The sequence below is a fragment of the Hyperolius riggenbachi genome, chromosome 3, assembly GCF_040937935.1.
Source record: "Hyperolius riggenbachi isolate aHypRig1 chromosome 3, aHypRig1.pri, whole genome shotgun sequence".
NCBI lineage: Eukaryota > Metazoa > Chordata > Amphibia > Anura > Hyperoliidae > Hyperolius > Hyperolius riggenbachi.
In genome coordinates, this window is record NC_090648.1 from 205,373,705 (window position 1) to 205,393,785 (window position 20,081).

Consider the following 20,081-nt stretch of genomic DNA (forward strand, 5'->3'; position numbering starts at 1 on the left):
GCGACTACTCGAAATAAAAATATTTATGGTGTTGTTTAGTAAATTTTTTCTAACTGTTCATTGAGGCCCTCAGGTGTGAGGGTTTTTAATATTTGTATCCAGAACATCTCCCTCGCCCTCAATTTTTCAAAAGCGTCCTTTTGATGTTGTGAGATGGATTCGATAAGGGTGATCCGGAACAAGGAAGGGTCGCTGTGGTGGTGAGTGCCAAAGTGTTTTGATACGCTGTGGAGTGGGAAATTTTTGAGTATATTTCTTTTGTGTTGTCCAATTCTACTACGTGCTGGTTGAGTGGTGCGCCCTACGTACTGAAGGTGACAGGGACAAGTGATAATGTAGATGACGTATCTGGAGGTGCAAGTTAAGTAGTTTTTGATAGAGTATTGTAATTTGGTGTTGAGGGATTGGAATAATGTGGTGGTTTGTACGAATGGGCAGGCCATACATCTAGTCTTATTGCAGGGTGAACATCCGGGTTTGGGTGAGTCGTTCATGTCACTGTCCGTTGTTGGTATTCTTAACCGGCTAGGTGCTAAAATGCTTTTCAGATTAGGAGCTCTTCTGAATGTGATGGCGGGGTTGGGGGGGATGATAGGACGGAGGTATGGATCTTGCAGCAAGATGTCCCATCTATTCTTCAAGATAGAACGGATTTGGGGATGCTGGGCATTGAATTGTGTAATGAAACGAGGGCAATCAGAAGTGGGTGATGGTGTGTGATCAGGAGGGGGGTTGGTGTTCTTGGGTTTTTTGGCTTTGAAAATAGCATCCTTTATCAGTTTTTTGGGATATTTGCGGTTATGGAATTTGTCTGCAAGTAATTTTGATTGTGTGTTGTAGTCGGTAACATCAGTGCAATTCTTGTGAATTCTTCTAAATTGGCTGTAGGGAGTATTGATAGTCCAGGGGCGGTAATGGAAACTGTCAAAGTGTATATAGTTATTGGCATCTACCGGTTTAAAGTATGTTTTTGTTTTGATGAGATCCGCTTCGACGAATAATGTTAGATCTAGGAATTCGATGCTCCTAGTGTCGTGATTGGATGTAAATTGTAGTCCGGCCTGGTTATGATTTAAATGTTTGAGAAAAAGAGGGATGAGATCGGTATTGCCTTGCCAAAAGCATTTGAGCATTTTTGTCTTACCACACACCAATACGTGCCTTTGTTTGTTCCCCCCATTAGTGTACTCCAACTTCTACTGCCTGAGGAAGCGGGCCCATACCCGCGAAACGCGTTGTATATTATTACCCTGGAGTGTACCAATAAATTTGTTCTGTTTACATTACGCAGTTTTCTGTGTCTGCTTGGAGGGGGCGGAGCCACCCTAGCCTCCTCAGCGAACTTTTAACGTTTTAATTACTGTTTTTATTCTATTGGCGCCTCTGTTCAGCTTATATTGCACTTTACATCCACCCTTGGTGGAGGGGGATACCCTTTTTCTCATCTACAGAGAGCGACTTTTTAATCCTGAGTGGGGACAGGTCAAACTCCTCACCTGCTTATACAGTGGTTACCTGGAGGTAACCCTGGTTTGTGAGTATTATTTTACTCTTAAATAATTTATCAATTGTCAAAACTTACTTCACCATATTGGGCTCTCGGTTCTCTCTTCCTTCACATTGTACAGATGTTCCCTCTGGTATAGGACCCACATGCATAAATCAAAAAATACAGATGGAGCTCTAGGACATAGCATATGGTGCAATGGCAATATGGGCTGACCATAGAAGTACTCATTGGCCTCAATTCACTAAGATCATGCTGGAGATAATAAGGCAAGAGAAAACTTACCTCCACACAGTAAGAGAGTTATCTTATCTCTTCATTTCTTACGTTACCTCTTCTGTAGTTAATTTACCTCCTCTGTAGTTAAGTTACCTCCTCTGTAGTTATTTTCACACGCAGTTAATGAACAGCCTGTCTTTAACTCTGGAGTTATTTTAAGTATCAAAGGCCTCAATTCACTAAGCTTTTCTCCTGTCTTTAATAACTCTTCTAGAGTTGTTACCATGGTGATAAGGCATGTAGTATTTAGGAAACATTTTACCTCAGGCAAACCTAAAGTTAACTCTTCTGTCTTTAAGTTAACTCTTCAATCCTTAAAATAACTCCAGAGTTAAAGACAGGCTGTTTATTAACTGCATGTGAAAATAACTACAGAGGACGTAAATTAACTACAGAGGAGGTAAAATAACTACAGAGGAGGTAACTTAACTACAGAGGAGGTAACTTAAGGAATGAAGAGATAAGATAACTCTCTCTTATGTGGAGGTAAGTTTTCTCTTGCCTTATTATCTCCAGCATGATCTTAGTGAATTGAGGCCATAGAGTTAACTTAAAGACAGAAGAGTTAACTTTAGGTTTGCCTGAGGTAAAATGTTTCCTGAATACTACATGCCTTATCACCGTGGTAACAGCTCTAGAAGAGTTATTAAAGACAGGAGATAAGCTTAGTGAATTGAGGCCAATGCCTGGATGTGCATAATAAGTAAACATTCATTAAATGGGATGTTCAGGAGTTCAGTCACCTTTAGGGCCCTTTTCCAAGAGCAATTGTGATTGCTGAATCGCAAAATTGCAAATCGCTAGTGATTTTTAAAGCGCTAGAGTTGTTACTTTATCATAGAAATCACGAGAAGTATTTTCCACTACAGTGATTCATAATGGAAATCGCTAATCGCAATCGCTTGCTGGAGCGATTTTTACAATGATAATGCAATGCAAAAGAAAATCACAAATCGCATTCCAGAATTAATGAAAAATCGCAATCGCTGGCGTTTGTGATTGCGATTGCTAGTGGAAAAGGGCCCTTAAAGGGACACTTAAACAAAAAAATGAGTTTTACTCACCTAGGGCTTCCAATAGCCCCCTGCAGCTGTCTGATGCCCTCGCCGTCTCCCTCCGATCCTCCTGGCCCCGCCGGCAGCCACTTCCTGTTTCAGTGACAGGAGCTGACAGGCTGGGGACGCGAGTGATTCTTCGCGTTCCCAGACACATTAGCACCCTCTATGCTGCTATATGGTATATGATATATGCTATAGCAGAATAGATGGCGTTATTGTGGCCAGGAACGCGAAGAATCACTCGCGTCCCCAGCCTGTCAGCTCCTGTCACTGAAACAGGAAGCGGCTGCCGGCGGGGCCAGGAGAATCGGAGAGACACGGCGAGGGCACCGGACAGCTGCAGGGGGCTATTGGAAGCCCTAGATGAGTAAAACTCATTTTTTTTGTTTGACTTAAGTGTCCCTTTAACGGTTTAAAGGTTTGCAGTTTTCATTAAAAGTAAATATTCTATATATATTTATTGTGTGAGGAGTGTGTATTGTTCAGTGTAGTGACATGTCACATTATAAGCTGGCTGTTTGGAGGTCAGGATATGATGAAATTCCATTTGAGCATCTTGTGGTAAACAGAGTTCCTTCATTCACAGCTGAGCAGGATGCCATGGACATGCCATAATCCTGCAATTGATGGCCATTTGAACTGCCTCTATTGGGCTGTCCTAAAAATGACTATGAGGACAACTACTTGCAGCACAAGCAGCGTACAGGGAAGACTTACAGTCATCCATCGCCATTGTCCTAAATAGAATATGTAAGCTTCTCTTAACCTGAACATGTCCCCTGACCCAGGAATGCAGTTGAATAAGCCAATCAAATCATACAGCACATTACCTCCAGTATTTAGATGAGAAAATTCCCATTTACATTACAGCACAGAGACTTTCATATGGCTTATGTTGCATTGTGTACAGAGCTGATGCACAGGTGGTGAAGCGGATACCAGAAGCAGCCATCTATCTTGTCAGAGCATACGTTAAGAATTCATACTGCAAACGTGTCAGGAAATTACCGGTTTCTCAGCAATTTTGGCAGTGACTTGCTTTTGTAGCTGGCTGCTCACAACATAATTACATCACATGCTAATGTTGAGACTGTTTAAATTGTATTATTCATCCATCTATATTTACAGCAATTTGTGCATTTCATTTTGGGTTTTGTGTTGGTCACCATTTATAGCACTTTGACTCACGTTTAGACACTATTAGTTCAACCTCCGTAAATCACTCTGCTCAGTGGTGACGTTTCATGCACAGATGCATGACGTTTTGTATTTATGGGGTATCAGTAATATGCTGCAACATCTGCAGCATTTCTTAGAGAGAATCTGAAGTGAAAATAAACTTATGAGATAATGATTTGTATGATTGTATGTGTAGTACAGCTAAGAAATAGAACATTAGCAGCACAGATATGAGTCTCATATTGTTTCCAGTACAAAAGAGTTCAGAAACTTCCGTTATCTATGCAAAAGAGCTTCTCTGCGGTCTTCAACCCAACTTAGGTCAGCTGCAGTGCTGTTTTCTGAAGCACTTATCTCAATCTGTCTCTCGCGGTTTAAAGTTCCAGAAAGTTCAGAGGACCATTAGCTCTGCTGTGATTCATAATTTAAAATAGAGTGTAATTTGTAAACCGCAAATATTAGAAAATGATGCAATGTCATAAAAATAAAGCTATATCACGGAAAATAAAAATATGAGACTTTTCTTTGCTACTAATATTCTTTTGTTATCCGTACTACACATACAATTCATATCATAATTTTTCACTTCAGTGTCACCTTAAGAGAGAGTTGTACTTTTTTGTACTTTGTAATAAAAATGTTTTGCCTTCTATGTATTCTTGAGTAAGCCCTCCTGTCATACATCTTTCTAATGTCACTATGAGCCTTGGCACTGTTCAGTCACTGTACATGGGCAGTGTATTACAGTTCCTCCTCAAGACCAGCCTATATGTTCCAAGTGACTGCTGATCTCTAAGATGAAGAAGAGAAGAACCGAGAGCCCGATATGGTGTAGTATGTCAAGGTAATTGGATAATTAGAAAGAGTATGAATTGTATACTCACAAACCAGGGTTACCTCCAGGCAACCACTGTATAGGCAGGTGAGGAGATTAGCCTGTCCTCACTCAGGAATAAGAAGTCGCTCTCTGTAGGCTTGAAAAACAAGAAGGGGTATCCCCCTCCACCAAAGGTGGATACAATCAGTATTATGGTAGAGAACAGAGGCGCCAAAAGGATAAAAACAATATTTAAAAGTTTTAAAATTATTGCTTAGGAGGCAGTGGTGGACTCACCTCCCACAAGCAGACACAACAACTGTGTATTCACAAAAGGGACATTTATTGGTATACTCCAAATAAGGTTGCAACGCGTTTCGCAGGTCGAACCCGCTTCATCAGGCAATTATAGGCGCCAGGTGCTATCTGGACATACTGCTGTTGTGTGCTCCTTCCTATAATTGCCTGATGAAGCGGGTTTGACCTGCGAAACGCGTTGCGACCTTATTTGGAGTATACCAATAAATGTCCCTTTTGTGAATACACAGTTGTTGTGTCTGCTTGTGGGAGGTGAGTCCACCACTGCCTCCTAAGCAATAATTTTAAAACTTTTAAATATTGTTTTTATCCTTTTGGCGCCTCTGTTCTCTGCTGATCTCTAAGGTCTTGTACTCTTCCCATACAGATTTTAGGCTGCTGTACAGTGGCTGCACTGGGGACTATCTAATCATAGTATAAACGTATATATTGGGGCAGCATGGTGGCATAATGGTTAGCGCTCTTGCCCTGCAGTGCAGGGTCCCGGTTCGAATCCCAGCCAGGTCAACATCTGCAAGGCGTTTGTATGGTATTCCACGTGTCTGCGTGGGTTTCCTCTGGGTACTCCAATTTCATCCCACATCCCCAAAACATACAGTTTTGTTAATTGGCTTCCCCTAAAATTGGCCCTAGACATGCGATACATACATAGACATATGACTATGGTAGGGACTAAATTGTAAGCCCCCTTTGAGGGACAGTTAGTGCCAAGACTATAGGGCTGAACGATTTTTAGTTTAAAACCGAAAATCACGATCAGGGCAATGACGATCTTGGGACGATCTTGCCGCCTGGTCTGCTCCGCTCCCTTCCCGTGCTTGCGGCCCCCTCCTCCAGTAAGTTCCCATTACAGTAGGGCTCACCGCATTGCACTACCACGCAGTGAGCCGCAGGAAAGAGCCGGCGATCGTTCTCGGCCTGTACCAGGAAGTGTGACGTCACTTCCTGGTGGCCACCGTTACTAGGCAACACGCTTTGCCTCTTCCATGCGGCTCACCGCGCAGCGTGCAATGCAGTTAGCTCGACTGTAATAGAACTTAGTGGAGGAGGGGGCCGCGAGCAGGAGAAGGGAGCGGAGCAGGTGAATTCATAAGGGAGGGGGATCTGGAGGCTGCAGCACCTACAGACTGCCTAACCTGTCCTGTGACCCCTACACACTGCCTAACCTGTCCTGTGACCCCTACACACTGCCTAACCTGTCCTGTGGCCCCTACATACTGCCTAATCTCTCCTGTGGCCCCTACACACTGCCTAACCTGTCCTGTGGCCCCTACACACTACCTAACATGTCCTGTGGCCCCTACACACTACCTAACCTGTCCTGTGGCCCCTACACACTACCTAACCTGTCCTGTGGCCCCTACACACTACCTAACCTGTCCTGTGGCTCCTACACACTGCCTAACCTACCTGTCCTGAGGCCCCTCTACACACTGCCTAACCTACTTATCCTGTGGCACATAAACTGCCTAACCTGTCATGTGGCACATATACACTGCCTGACCTATACTGTGTCACATATACACTGCCTAACCTGTCCTGTGTCACATATACACTGCCTAACCTGTCCTGTGGCACCTATAGCTGGCTAAACTATACTGGTGGCACCTATATGTGGCTACCTATACTGGGGGAACTCATACCCCCCATCAGTGTGCTGATCCATCGTTGTGTATTGAAAATCGTGAATAGAATCGAAATTGAAATTTTTTTCCTAAAATCGTTCAGGCCTACAAGACACTCTCTGTACAACGCTGCGTAATAGGTCAGCCCTATATATATATATATATATATATATATATATATATATATATATATATATATATATATATATATATATACCTAAATTAATAAAAATATATACTACGTTTTAAAACAAGAAAGACAGAGATATACACAGTTGTTAATTTGTTGTCCATGTATAGGTACTCTTAAAAAGACTGTATGACTGTGCATATAAATGTTTACTACCGATAGATAATGATTAAAGATCCTTACCTTCCCATTCAAACTCGTTGCTGTTATCAGAAGGTGTATCTACATCATCTAAATCCAATTCTCCGCTTTCATCCAAGTCCTCAGATAAAATGGAACCATCACTGCGATCCAGTGTTAGACTCAAGTTGGGCGCTACAAGTTTTTTCTTTGTTTTTTTACTACCATTTAATTCAATTGGACTAGGAACTGAGGAGGGAACAGAAGGAAATAAATGAGATTGGTATTAATCATGCAAAGACTTTTTCATACATGAACTGCTGCCAATACATAGAATGATGCAGAAGCTTCACAATGTCATACCACAAAAGCTTAACAAAAATTGCGTACAAAATGCCACTGCATGATGGTACTCCAGAGATCAATGTATGCATGGCTGTGAAATAACTGTACTAAAAATGTAAAAATGTACCTGTGGAATGTATTTTGACAAACTTTTCAAAGTAAAAGAAAAAAAAAAAAAAGAATCATGGTGGCAGCGACTATGTAACAATGAAACATCTGATTATACTAGCATGCAAAGTGCTTCTCCACGGTCAGTCCCTTTGGATCAGGAATGTTAACTAGATTATAGCTAGAAGGTAGAATGTATATTTGTGATTAAGGACATAGGAACAAATGTGTACTTATTCTACACTGCACATATACTATCCATTAAAGAGAACCTGATCTAAACATCTACTTCACTTGATCTACATCTTTTTCATGTTCCACATATCTGAATAACATGATCATCATGTTTTACTAGTGCTCAGTATCATCTCACCTGGTTGCTCAGTTGGGTTCAGTCTGGGTCTTCGGCGCACGCACAGAAGACTCAGACTAGACCCGACAGTCTGTTACCAGGGCTGATTGCGGCTGAACGGCAGGCCGCGGGAAGACGGTGTGGTACTCAGATGTGTTTATGCTGCTGGAGGAAGCCGCGCGTGAGTATCAAATCTTTTTATCAGGTCTCTGGTACACTTTAAGCCTGTGTTTACACAGGGCAGAGAGCTCACACACCGCTCTGATTCACAGCTGCTGCTAAGATACTCCAATCTAGCTAAACACGCACAAAGCACAGTCCACTGAATTTATTCAGTAACCATATGTGAAATAAACACCTTTCATTGTATGCTTTACTAGAGTTTGGGTCTGCTTTAACGCTTGATTCCATCACTAAGGTGTTATTTTAGCCTCTCAACAACTTTTGGAATGTAAGTTTTTACACTAAAGGCACATAGAAAGGTTAAGCAATCACCCAGAACTGTCCAAACACAAAGCTCTTCAATAGAGATGGTCAATGAGATGCTAATTCTGTCTTGCATACACATTTTATGCACAGTGTATGCAGCTTTGAATTGCACCAAAAATTATTAAAGTGGATCTGAGATTAACTTTTACTCATTGCATAATTGTGTTCCTTTCCTATTGTTTATAGGGCATTCCTCAAGCCAAATACTTTGTTTGTTTTAATACGCAAATTCCCTATAAACTAAACAAGCCACGCCCACAGGTTTTCAGAGAGCCAAGGCACTTTCAGACAGTAGCAAGGGCTCATGGGAGCTCAGTCTGGGCAGGAGGAGGGGGAGGCATTACTAGCCAGAGATTTCAGAGGCAGAGGGGAGGGGGGAGGAGGAAGGGGGATTAGTTTTTTTTGCTCAAGATGCAGATAAGCTTGCCTCGGTGTAAGGTTTACAAACAACATGGCTGCTGTCATTGTATCACAGAAAGAAATCATCATATTCTATTAAAGCTGTTTGCAGCTAGATTTGCTGTGTAAACTATCTAAACTTTAGATAAGATATATAGACAAGTTACTTGTTATAGTTAGTATTTCATCTCGGATCCGCTTTAAGTGTATCTGATTTGTCCAATTACAAACTGCATACAACCTACACTAAATATGCATGCAATCGAAAAGGAGAAAAGAAAACTCTTTGGAGAGGATTTGACACTGCAATCGCAAGCTGTTTATGACTCGTCAGTGTAAAAACAGAAAATCCACAGAGGAGAGGCACAGACGGCATTGCTAAGTGATCACAATGTTATAGTGCTTGGTAAACAATGGGCTAGTTTACACTTAAAGGTCTTTCGAGGTAAATACATAAAATAAAAAATATACTTACCCAGGATTTTTCCCTGCCACTGGAAGTCACGTGTCCCTCGCGCAACTCCGGTCTTCTCCTGGCGCCCACTGGCAGCATCTGAAAGATCGCCAACTCCCGATGGGTCGGCATCTTCTGCGCATGCTTAGGCGTGTGCCCTCATCACCGAGAGTTTATTGCACCCACCGGGGAAAGTCGGTGATCGTTGTAAGGCTGCCAGCGTGAGCCAGGAGAAGACCGAAGCTGTGGCAAGGGACACACATGAATTCTAGGGGCTGGAAGAGGCCCCGGGTAAGTAAAGCTAAATATATTTATTCACCTTGGAAGTCACTTTTAATGTATTTTTCACATGCAGAGAAAAAAATGGAAGCTGTGCAGCACAATGTAGGTTTTCTCCATCAATTACATTAGATGCTTTGGGGAAAAAAAATAGCAATTGTTCTGCATACAAACACACATGGGCCCACATACAAGTCTTAGTCCTGAGTTATTTCCTATGAGATCATTTTCATATTCCCTTTATAATAACTTTAAGAGGAACTGTCGTGAAAATCTTAAAATTTAAAACAAATAGTACATTTCTCCTAGAGTGAAATGAGCCATAAATCACTTTTCTCCTATCTTGCTATCACTTACAGTAGGTAGTAGAAATCTGACATTACCGACAGGTTTTGGGCTAGTCCATCTCTTCATGGGGGATTCTCAGCATGGCCTTTATTCTTTATAAAGGCACTCCCTGAAAATGATTAATACAAAGATGCTGGCCAGCCTCCCTGCTCGCTGTACACTTTTTGGCAGTTGGACAGAGCAACTGCCATTCACTAAGTGCTTTTGAAAATAAAGAAAACCCTGAGAACCCCCCATGAGGAACTGGGCTAGCCCAAAATCTGTCGGTAATGTCAGATTTCTACTGCTTACTGTAAGTGACAGCAACATAGGAGAAAAGTAATTTGTCATATTTTACTCTGGGAGAAATGTACTTTTTATTTGTATGTGTTTTAAATTTTAAAATTTTCGCGTCAGTTCCTCTTTAAGCATTTCACAATTGAAAACATACCTAAAGGCTCATACACACGTCCAACTTAAAGGGGTTCTGTGGGGGTTCCTGAGGAGAAAAACTGCCACTTACCTGGGGCTTCTATCAGCCCCCTTCAGTGGTAATGTCCCATGCCGTCCTCCTCCCATCCGCCGTTCCCCGCAGCCGGCACCGGGCTATTATTCGGCTGTCACACAGACGAATAATGCGCGTTGCCGCGCCTCCGCTCGCGTCATCTGAGGCTTACTGCGCAGGCGCAGTACAACGGAGCCTTGTACTGCGCTTGCGCAGTAAGCTTCCGATGACGCAGGCGGAAGCGAGTGGATGCGCGGCCACTGTAGCGCAGCCGCAGTTGGATTCCATGCCGCGCTAGACCGGGGCCGGAGAACGGCAGATGGGAGGACGCCGCCGTGGGACATTACCGCTGCAGGGGGCTGATAGACGCCCAAGGTAAGTGTCTGGTTTCCTCCTTAGAAACCCCGTAACAGAACTCCTTTAATACACAACTTACTGCACAACATGACCAACCACACATACCTGACAAGTACGTACACACACACCAACCAAAATAAACAACCAACTCACTTAAAGAGACACTGAAGCGAAAAAAAATATATGATATAATGAATTGGTTGTGTACTATGAATAATTACTAGAAGATTAGCAGCAAAGAAAATATTCTCATATTTTTATTTTCAGGTATATAGTGTGTTTTCTAACATTGCATCATTCTCTAATATGTGCAGATTACACAACACTCAGCATTCAAAATGATTCTTTCAGAGCAGTCTGTGAACTAATGACCTCTCCTCTTGCAGAGGAAAAGTAAAAAATTAACTAACAGTTGAGATAATAAAAGTCAGAAAACAGCCCTCTCCAGGACTTTGAAAGTCGTAGAGCTTAATGGCTTTTTTGTATAGAGATAACAACTGGAGTTTCTTAAATCTTCCTGTACTGGAAACTATTAGACTGATGTATCTGATCTTAATGTTTTATTTCTTAGCTGTACTACACATACAAATCATAATATTTTTTTTTCGCTTCAGTGTCTCTTTAAATACTATGCGTGCAAGCTAAATTACAAACTTGACAATATGTCCGCATTCAAAAAACAATAAAGTTGTTCAAAAGACTTGTACACAGATTCCAACCTGCCTGATAGTTGGTCAGACTTATCCAATGGTTGGATCTGGCAAACAACCTGTTATCAGTTGGTCATCTGGTTTGTCAGCTGTACACACACCCAACTCATCTCCGAACAGACAAGTTTGAAAGATAGTTGGACTGATTGTTAATGGGTGTGTATAAGCCTTAAAAGTTGGTGATAAAGTATTATCAAAATTATTTTGATTATTTTCCTGCCTGATGGTGGTTTAAATGGCATTTTATGACAAGGTGTGAAAATATCACCTAGGAGAAAACTCAGGAGAAAAAGGGATTTGCATATGGGCCATGGTGTGCAGAAAAAACCATGCAGAAAAAAAGGCACATTGAAAACTGACAGTCAAGTGTGACCCCTACCTCAGAGAGGTCAGCAATAGCAGCTGTCATCTTCCTCTCCTGACAAGTGTACTTTGAGTATGTCTCAAATACCCAGAGTCGCTACCTTTTATTAATTACTCTGAGAAGGGTCTCTTGATGACCCCTCTATCACAGGAGAAATTTCCACTTACCGGTATACTGGAAATACTTTTAACAAGCCTGCCTTTAATCATTGCTAAAGACTTGTGCAGAGCTTCTTTGTTTGTTCTGCATGAATTATGCAAGTTCTTTGTGTGGGTGAGGAGTTTGTATTAAGCACTGATCTGTGGGTGGCAGGACGCAAAACTAATACTGAAAGTGTGTAGCATACCAAACATTACTAATACAGAACCCATGACAGCCCCAGGTGATGCAAAGTGACGTTTTTACCCGATGCTCAAGGGCCTGTGTTTGGGTAATAGAAATTGTGTATTTGAGCCACTTGTGCACCCCCCCCATGCTGCAGTTGCCTGGCAATTCAAGAATTTAACTGAAATGGCAGATTTATTAATGACGTGTCAGTGCTCCACAAGACTTTTTTTTTTTTTTCTTTTTTTGCCCTTTCTCTGCAGTAGTAGCGTATCACTGTAAACAGGAACACTAGCCTAAACATCTTTCCGAATCTTCTACCCAGGGACAAAGGCATTAATTACAACCTCACAGACATCCAAACATTTTCTAGGCTTATACGTTTTTAAATGCAGCAGAGGTCTCCATTGCAGGGATTTGCCCTTACTTCTTGATTTCTGTGACCTGGTTAGTGGAATAGGCATTCTTTCAAACTCAAAAGAGCAACTAAGAGACTGTTGATAGTTTCTAACCCTTATTCTACTGAGGAAAAATAGCAATTTTATTGGATGGAAAGCTGCCCAAGCTCCTTAACTATCCCATAATCACCCACAAGAAAATCAGGAAGGCGTTAGGATAGACCAGCAACTAGTCTTTCCCTATGTGCGCAAATCATTTAGGGTAGGAACACACTAGGCAAAATCGGATATGCGTTTTCCATATCACATAGAGGAAAATGCATATGCAATTGTTCCTAGTGTGTTCCTACCCTTAATGAAGTCCACCTCCTCCCTCTGCTGAGAAACTAACACTTTAATCCGCTCTACAGCACTGCACCTGCGCAGAGTTCTCTTCATGTTCCTTGCTTAATGTGTAAGGACCCGTTTCCACTGGCGTTTTGAATGCGATGTGATCGCCGCATCGCTCCGCAGGTACTTCCGGTGTTCTCCCGGACAACTGGATGCAGTGTCATGTGGCTTCCAGACAGCGGCTCTGAGGACCTTGATGCGTGCTGTGGAAAACTGCAGCATGCTATCCATAACTTCCCCTGCGTCGCATCGCGTAGGTCAATTCGTGTCAATGGAAACTACTCCACTGATGTGAATTGGTTGCAGTTTACTTGCGCTGCAGAGCGGTTTCCGAATTGCAAAGCGTCTAGTGGAAATGGGCCCTAAAAGAAAATATTTAACCCTAAAAATCAAATAGAGAAAATCAGCGAGAATCAGGCAGGAAGCATAATGGTGCACATGGCATGTAAAATTATGAACACACTGAAAAAGGGTATGGAGAATGTTAAAGGTTTTATTACACTAAGCAGGTATGAGAAATGAGTGAGAACACAAATATCCAGCGTTTCAATGCAAATTACACAGAGCTTGGAAGTCAGCCACCTGTTACCTTTCTTTTGGTCTTATAAAAATGCATGCATAATCTTAAAGTAAACCTGAGTAAACTTTTTTTTTTTTTTCTTTTTTTTTTTTTTTTTTACAAACCTGGTGCTTCCTCCAGCCTGATTGCTCCCTCGTCGTCCTCCTCCACCACCACCTGAATCATCCACAATTGGCCTACGCACAGCGAGGGAGCTGGTGGAAGCCCCAGGTTCATATATTTTTATTTCCTGCCCCATCTCAGGTTTTTAAGGGCCTGTTTCCACTGCTGCAAATTCACAGAATTTCCCCACAGATGTAAAAACGCAGCCTACTGAAATTAATAGGCTTGTGTCCAATTTGCATGCGAGGGGGGAAAAAAAATCGAACAGCACGCTGCATAATTTTTGCATCCCACATGGGTTTCTCCATAGCTATGTACAGTATGGCACAGCTAGAGGGAGTCACATGTGTGCATATATTGCAACAAGTGCCCGCTTGTGATTCAGAAACGCACACCGGGCACAAGTGGAAACAGTACACTTTCAACTTTATGCTTGTTGGGTACTGCATGGGTCAAATTGTATGTGCTGCAATGTAGGAGTGACGATAAGCAGCTGGCCATGTGTGAATCTAACATGCTTTTACAGGAGCCAACCTTGAGGCCTCTTTTAGATGAGACACGATTTGCTGCATTTTGCAATCCATTTCTGATTGCAAGCAAATCACAAGATGTAAGGACATCTTCAAAGTTGTGAAAATTGTGTAAACTCTTTTATATCATTGCGACCTGATTTTGCACGATCGCAAACGTCTTGCATACTGCATTTATTCTGTATCCAGAGAAAAATCGCAATCACTTAAAAAATGGAATTGTGTAATCACATTGCGTCTGCAGTATAAAAGAGCCCTTTTGCATTTTGACAACTTAACCTTTCATCTGTTGGTATGCACCCACTACACGAGTCCCCTGAGGCGTAATTACCAGGAGAGGAACCCCCACAACTGGCATAGTAGTGGTAAGCAGCTGTGGGCAGCTGCACCAGCACTGGAGGAGGTAATATCTCACTCCATTGGCACCGCATGCTGAAATATTTTTCAAATCGCTGTGAAGTGTGTGGCCAGGCAAAAGATCTGTCTATGATCAGATTTCACACATTACACCTTAAGTGTGTATGCAACTCTCACTCTTTTCCCACTTCCACAAATCTGTGCAAACTCCTATCCTCTATTTACTCATTTTATCTCCAAGCCTTTTTTCTCTTCTCTGGGTAGCCAATGAAACAGCAGAAAATGTGTCTCTAGCTGGACTGACTGGTGGCAGGAGATGAGAAATCATTCTACTGTCACCAGGATGCTGAATTACAGTCTCCTCCTGTGCTCTCTTGCTGGTTGCTACATAGAAAGCAATTTCAGCTAGAGCATTATGAAGCCGGGTTAAGGGGGTGAGGAGAAAAGCCAAGGGGTGGGGGTTTACTTCCAAAGCAGCTTATGTTAGGAGCGAAGCAGATCCACTGCATGAAAGGGGAATCAGAAATTCAGCTTGGTGAAATTTATATATCAAAAACAGATCTCTGATTAATTTATTTTAGAGAACCTTGTAAGTACTCAAATATATGCCTCAACCGTTAAATGTACCAATGCGCTGAAAATAAAGTGATGTCTGCCCTCATGGCAGGTTTACATGGAAACACAATGCATTTCTTTGCACTGGTAAATAGATATGCTGAAAATGCTGTTACAAGTCAGGATATATATTAGCACCATTCAGACAGAAGCAACATTGTGTGCATGGGATCCCTCGCTGAAAAATTAGCTGCATTTAGCTGTACTAAAAAAATATGGAAAACAATTACTTTGTACCCTTCATAGTATTGGGAGTGGGGTGTGTTGGCCAACTTGCCCTTTTTGTGATGTGTCATTCTGTTGTCCTTCACATTAACGAGGCAGGAGGAGTGAAGATAGAGGCAAACAGTGGTTGAAAAGGTGACATGGAAAAGCTATACACTCTCCAGCATGCTCTGCAGTTTACTCTTCAATAGGAGGTACACTTGCTGTTTGTGTTTAGTGGCAACAGAAAGGAAGTGGAGGAATTTTCTAGTGTCCCCTCTGCATTCTAAATATAAACTGAAATAAAACAAGAATCTATTTTCATGCCCCTAAAAATTGGCTTACATTCAGATACATCAAGTTGGTTTCAGCAGCATCTAAGGACAATGTATGTTGAGCTAAATATACAAAGTGATGCACTCTGGAGGACTTCTAGCACTATTAAGGTCAGAGGTCAGTTAGGCTGTGTGCAGATATTCCAGGAATTGACAGCTAAGTCAGCCAGAACACTGTTTGTACAAGCATTCTGCACGCAAATTGCCCCTTCAACTGCAAGTTAAGCCAATGAAAAAAACAGGGCTGTGGAGTCGGTCCAAAAATCCACCGACTCCGACTCCTCAGTTTAGGATTCCACCGACTCCGACTCCACGACTCAGACTCCTCTAATTTGCATATTACAATTTTGTTGATTAAAAGTATGTAACATGAAATTTGTCTCTTATCTGCCAACGCTTAGGAATTTTACAAGACAACTGAAGTGAGAAGGATATGTAGACTACTATATTTATTCCCTTTGGACTAAAACTAGTCCTTGGTAAGAGTACTTGTAAAAGGTACAAACCGGAACAAAGAACATCTATCAGGCCCTAGGCAATGTAAGTGTGGGTACATGTAAGAATGATGTGCAGGTACTCTGCAGGGGAATAAGGGGATTGTAAACAGACAACACCTCTGTGTTCAATGTGCACAGCATTCTCAGTGGATTCCCTGCAGCTCTGTGGGGAGTGCATATGTAGAGTATAGTACTACTGTGTAACAAAGTAAACCTGAGACAGATGAAATTAAAGTTTTATACATACCTGGGGCTTCCTCCAGCCGCCTTCAGGATAATCAGTCCCTTGTTGTCCTCTTCCACCACCTGGATCTTCTGCTATGAGTCCAGGTACTTGAGCCAGTCAGGCGTAGTGGGCATGCACACACTCCGCCGCCAGGAGCATACTACACCTGTGCAGCACTATTGCGCAGGTGCAGAATGTTCCTGGCTGTGGGAGCGGCATGCGGCCGGACAGCGCTGACTGGCTGAATTACCAGGACTCATAGCAGAAGATCCGGGTGGTGGAGGACAGCGAGGGACTGATTAGCCTGAAGGGGGCTGGAGGAAGCCCCAGGTATGTATAAAACTTTACTTTTCATCCGTCTCAGTTACCCTTTAATTTGTAGTGACCAAACTAAATTTTAATAACCTATCACATTATTTGATTTCATCAGCAAAGGGAGTGCATACATTTGCATAAATCAGCATCAATGCAGAATTATTTCCATCTCGTTGACCATCTCTATTAGTGACACAGCTACACATCAGGCTTTATTCTTACAGCATAGATGTTATTTAGTATATATTAGAGATTCCTGTGTACACATCATATATACAGTCACAATCAGATATGTATATCTGACCTTAAAAATACGGGGACTGCTTTATTGATGCAGCACAAGTAACTAATTTTGATTGGTTTATTTCATTTTTGTGGACTAAGCACAGCTATTACTGTATATATACTGTATATATACCGGTACATTATTTTTAATGACTATTATCTGAGAAATAGAACATTTTATCATATTTTCTATTTTAATTACAGTTACAAATTCATTAGGAGTCGGTGCATTTTTTCCCGACTCCGACTCCAGGCACCCAAAATTGCCCGACTCCACGACTCCGACTCCACAGCCCTGGAAAAAAATACTACAAATTAAACTTTTAGGCTGCTTTTTTCCATGGCCACTGTGTCTAAACGTTACACTTCCCCGCCACAAGGGCCATGCAAGTCTATGGATACATGCACACTTAACGTGATGTGATGCTATGGAACCCGATCACTGATTCCTCTCCCCCGCTGAAAAAGCGACAGCTTCTCTCGGAAGCTGCGCCTTTTCTGGCTGTTACCTCCCCCATGCGTCGCTCTAAGCGTTTGTTACGCTTAGAGTGACGTCATGTAAACAAACTCATGGCCGCCACCTTGTGGCCAAAAAGTAATACTACAACTAAAAGTTAAAAAAAATGAAAATCAACACACATTTACATTATAAACATATTGTTTACCTCCCACCCTCCCAAAACTACCCAAATACAATGTTTAATATAAAAAAAAAAATTACAATAAAAAAAAAGGTCTAAACTTTTTAAATATCAATGTTAAGATGAAATATTTCTATATTTTTATTATTTTAAACTTGTAAATAGTGATAGATGCAAAACGGAAAAAATGCACCTTTATTTCCAAATAAAATATTGTCGCCATACATGGTGATAGGGACATAATTTTAACTGTGTAATAACCAGGACATATGGACAAATACAATACGTGAGTTTTAATTATGGAGGCATGTATTATTTTAAAACTATAATGGCTGAAAACTGAGAAATAATCGATTTTTTCCGTTTTTTCTTATTCTTCCTGTTAAAATGCATTTACAGTAAAGTGGCTCTTAGCAAAATGTACCCCCCAAAGAAAGCCTAATTGGTGGCGGGAAAAACAAGATATAGATCAGTTCATTGTGATACGTAGTGATAAAGTTATAGGCTAATGAATGGGAGGTGAACATTTCTCAAGTGAAAACGACGGAACGCGAATGGGTTAAGAATCAACCGAATTGCTGCCCACAACAGTTTTATTAATTAGTGCAGTAAAAAGCCAAGCTAACAAAATAAAATTAAATGCCAGTGTTTGAATAGCACTTTTCTCTTGTCGGACTCAAATTGCTTGAGAGCTGCAGCAGTTTAAGACATGCTCATCGGGCCACCCTGGAGCATTGGAGAGTTTTGTCCAAGGACTCCTGATTGGATAGGTTCTGGCTCTGGTCAGGATTTAAATCCTGGTCGTGCCTTTAACTAGTGCACTATATACTGCAGAGGAAAATGACTACTATGCAAATCTTGACTTACAAAGAAATGGAAAGAGCAGCTATTAAATTGAACAAGCTGGTCTTTGATCAATTTTTGAACACCCGCGGTGTTAGGAGTTGAAAAACTGCCCAATGGTTAGAATGATTGATTTGCTAGCTGGAATTTGTATTGAGCAGGTAGTTGTGTAAAAGGTGCATTCTCTACTCAACAATAGAGAACAGTGGGGGGCCTGGTTATAAGTCAATGAGTTTGAAGAAGACACTTTATCATTCCATGGTTTAAATACAAATCTTCTGCTCTAAGAACTAGAGAAATCAGCAAGTGAAGCTTAAAGAGAACCCGAGGCGGGTATTTTGAAGCTTAAGAGAACACAGAGGCATGTCCTGTGCATAATCACATGCCTCTGTGTCTCGCTATTGCCACCTCTAGGCCCCCTGGGGTCTGCTGTGTCCTTGTCGCTAGCCTTCTAGTTACCTGCAGACTGTCATTCGATCTGCGCTCCTCGACCTCTGTCCCCTCCACTGCCCACCTCTGTGAGCTTCCTCCAATCGGAAGCTAAGCCACGCCCCAGGACGTACTTCCCAGGTCGCGGCTTAGCTTTCGTTTAGAGGAAGCTCACAGAGGTGTGCAGCGGCGGAGACAGAGGCAAGGAAGCATGGATTGAATGACAGTCTGCAGGTCAACAGAAGGCTAGCGACAAGGAGATTGTCGCTAGCCTGGCACTTTTTATAGGGGGACTCTAGTGGTGGCAATAGCGAGACAGAGGCATGTGATTATGCACAGGACATGCCTCTGTGTTCTCTTAAGCTTCAAAATACCCGCTTTGGGTTCTCTTTAAAGAAAACCTGATGTGTGCATATAGATTAAAAAATAGAATAGTGGTGGGCAAGTGCACTCACCCGACCATCCTTCAACTGCTCGTCATCATCATCAGTGTCCCACCTGCTCCGTGTTTCCAGGTAGTGCCCCCCCAGCCTCCTCGATGTTCACCATTCACCTGGGTGTTGAACAAGAGATTCTGACCCTTGCATATGCAAGTTCCAAACCAGACGTGCAGTGAAAGAAAGCGACTGTGCACTATCCCTTCACTGATCACGTGCAGTCCAGAACTTGCACATGAATACTTTTAAATCGCTCTTGCACGATTACTGGGACTTCCTCTGGACTATTCGTCTGTGATAGCTAGTCAAATGTGTGGACAGGAGGGAACAGGAGAGACCCTGAAGACAAGATGCAGTGTAAACAACGTTACCTGACGGCCATTTAGCTCACCATAGGCTTACCTTAAACCTTTTTTATGCTTAGGGGTACTTTAAAGGGTACCTGAACTGACATGTGACATGATGAGATAAGCAAGTGTATGTATAGTCCCATTCCTACATATAAGTAGGCTGTGCAATTTTTTTTTTGCCTACTGAAAGGATTAAACATTCAGGTATGTAAATGACAATTTCTTTCGAGTTGGGACTTAGTTGGACTAGGTCAACCCTATTTACAGCCATACAAATCTCGCCTACGTGAGAACAGCCTCTGAGTGCAGGAAATTGATAAAACAAAAAGGTTAATGGTTCATAGATTGCATCTCCCAGACATTAAAAGACTGTCATCCAGCTAAGGAGATAAACCATAAACCCACTTTTTTAGCTTGTAAACAGAATACAGTATAAAACAG

At 41.9% G+C, this 20,081-nt stretch overlaps 1 protein-coding gene across 1 annotated transcript in view; it reads right to left on the reverse strand.

Moving 5' to 3' along the window:
- BNIP2 (BCL2 interacting protein 2) overlaps positions 1 to 20,081 on the reverse strand; it is a 105,832-nt gene that overhangs the window by 28,783 nt on the left and 56,968 nt on the right. Inside the window, exon 5 of the mRNA XM_068273594.1 lies at positions 7,157 to 7,342. Coding sequence (XP_068129695.1) covers positions 7,157 to 7,342 — 186 coding nt within the window. The remainder of the gene's footprint in view (positions 1 to 7,156; positions 7,343 to 20,081) is intronic.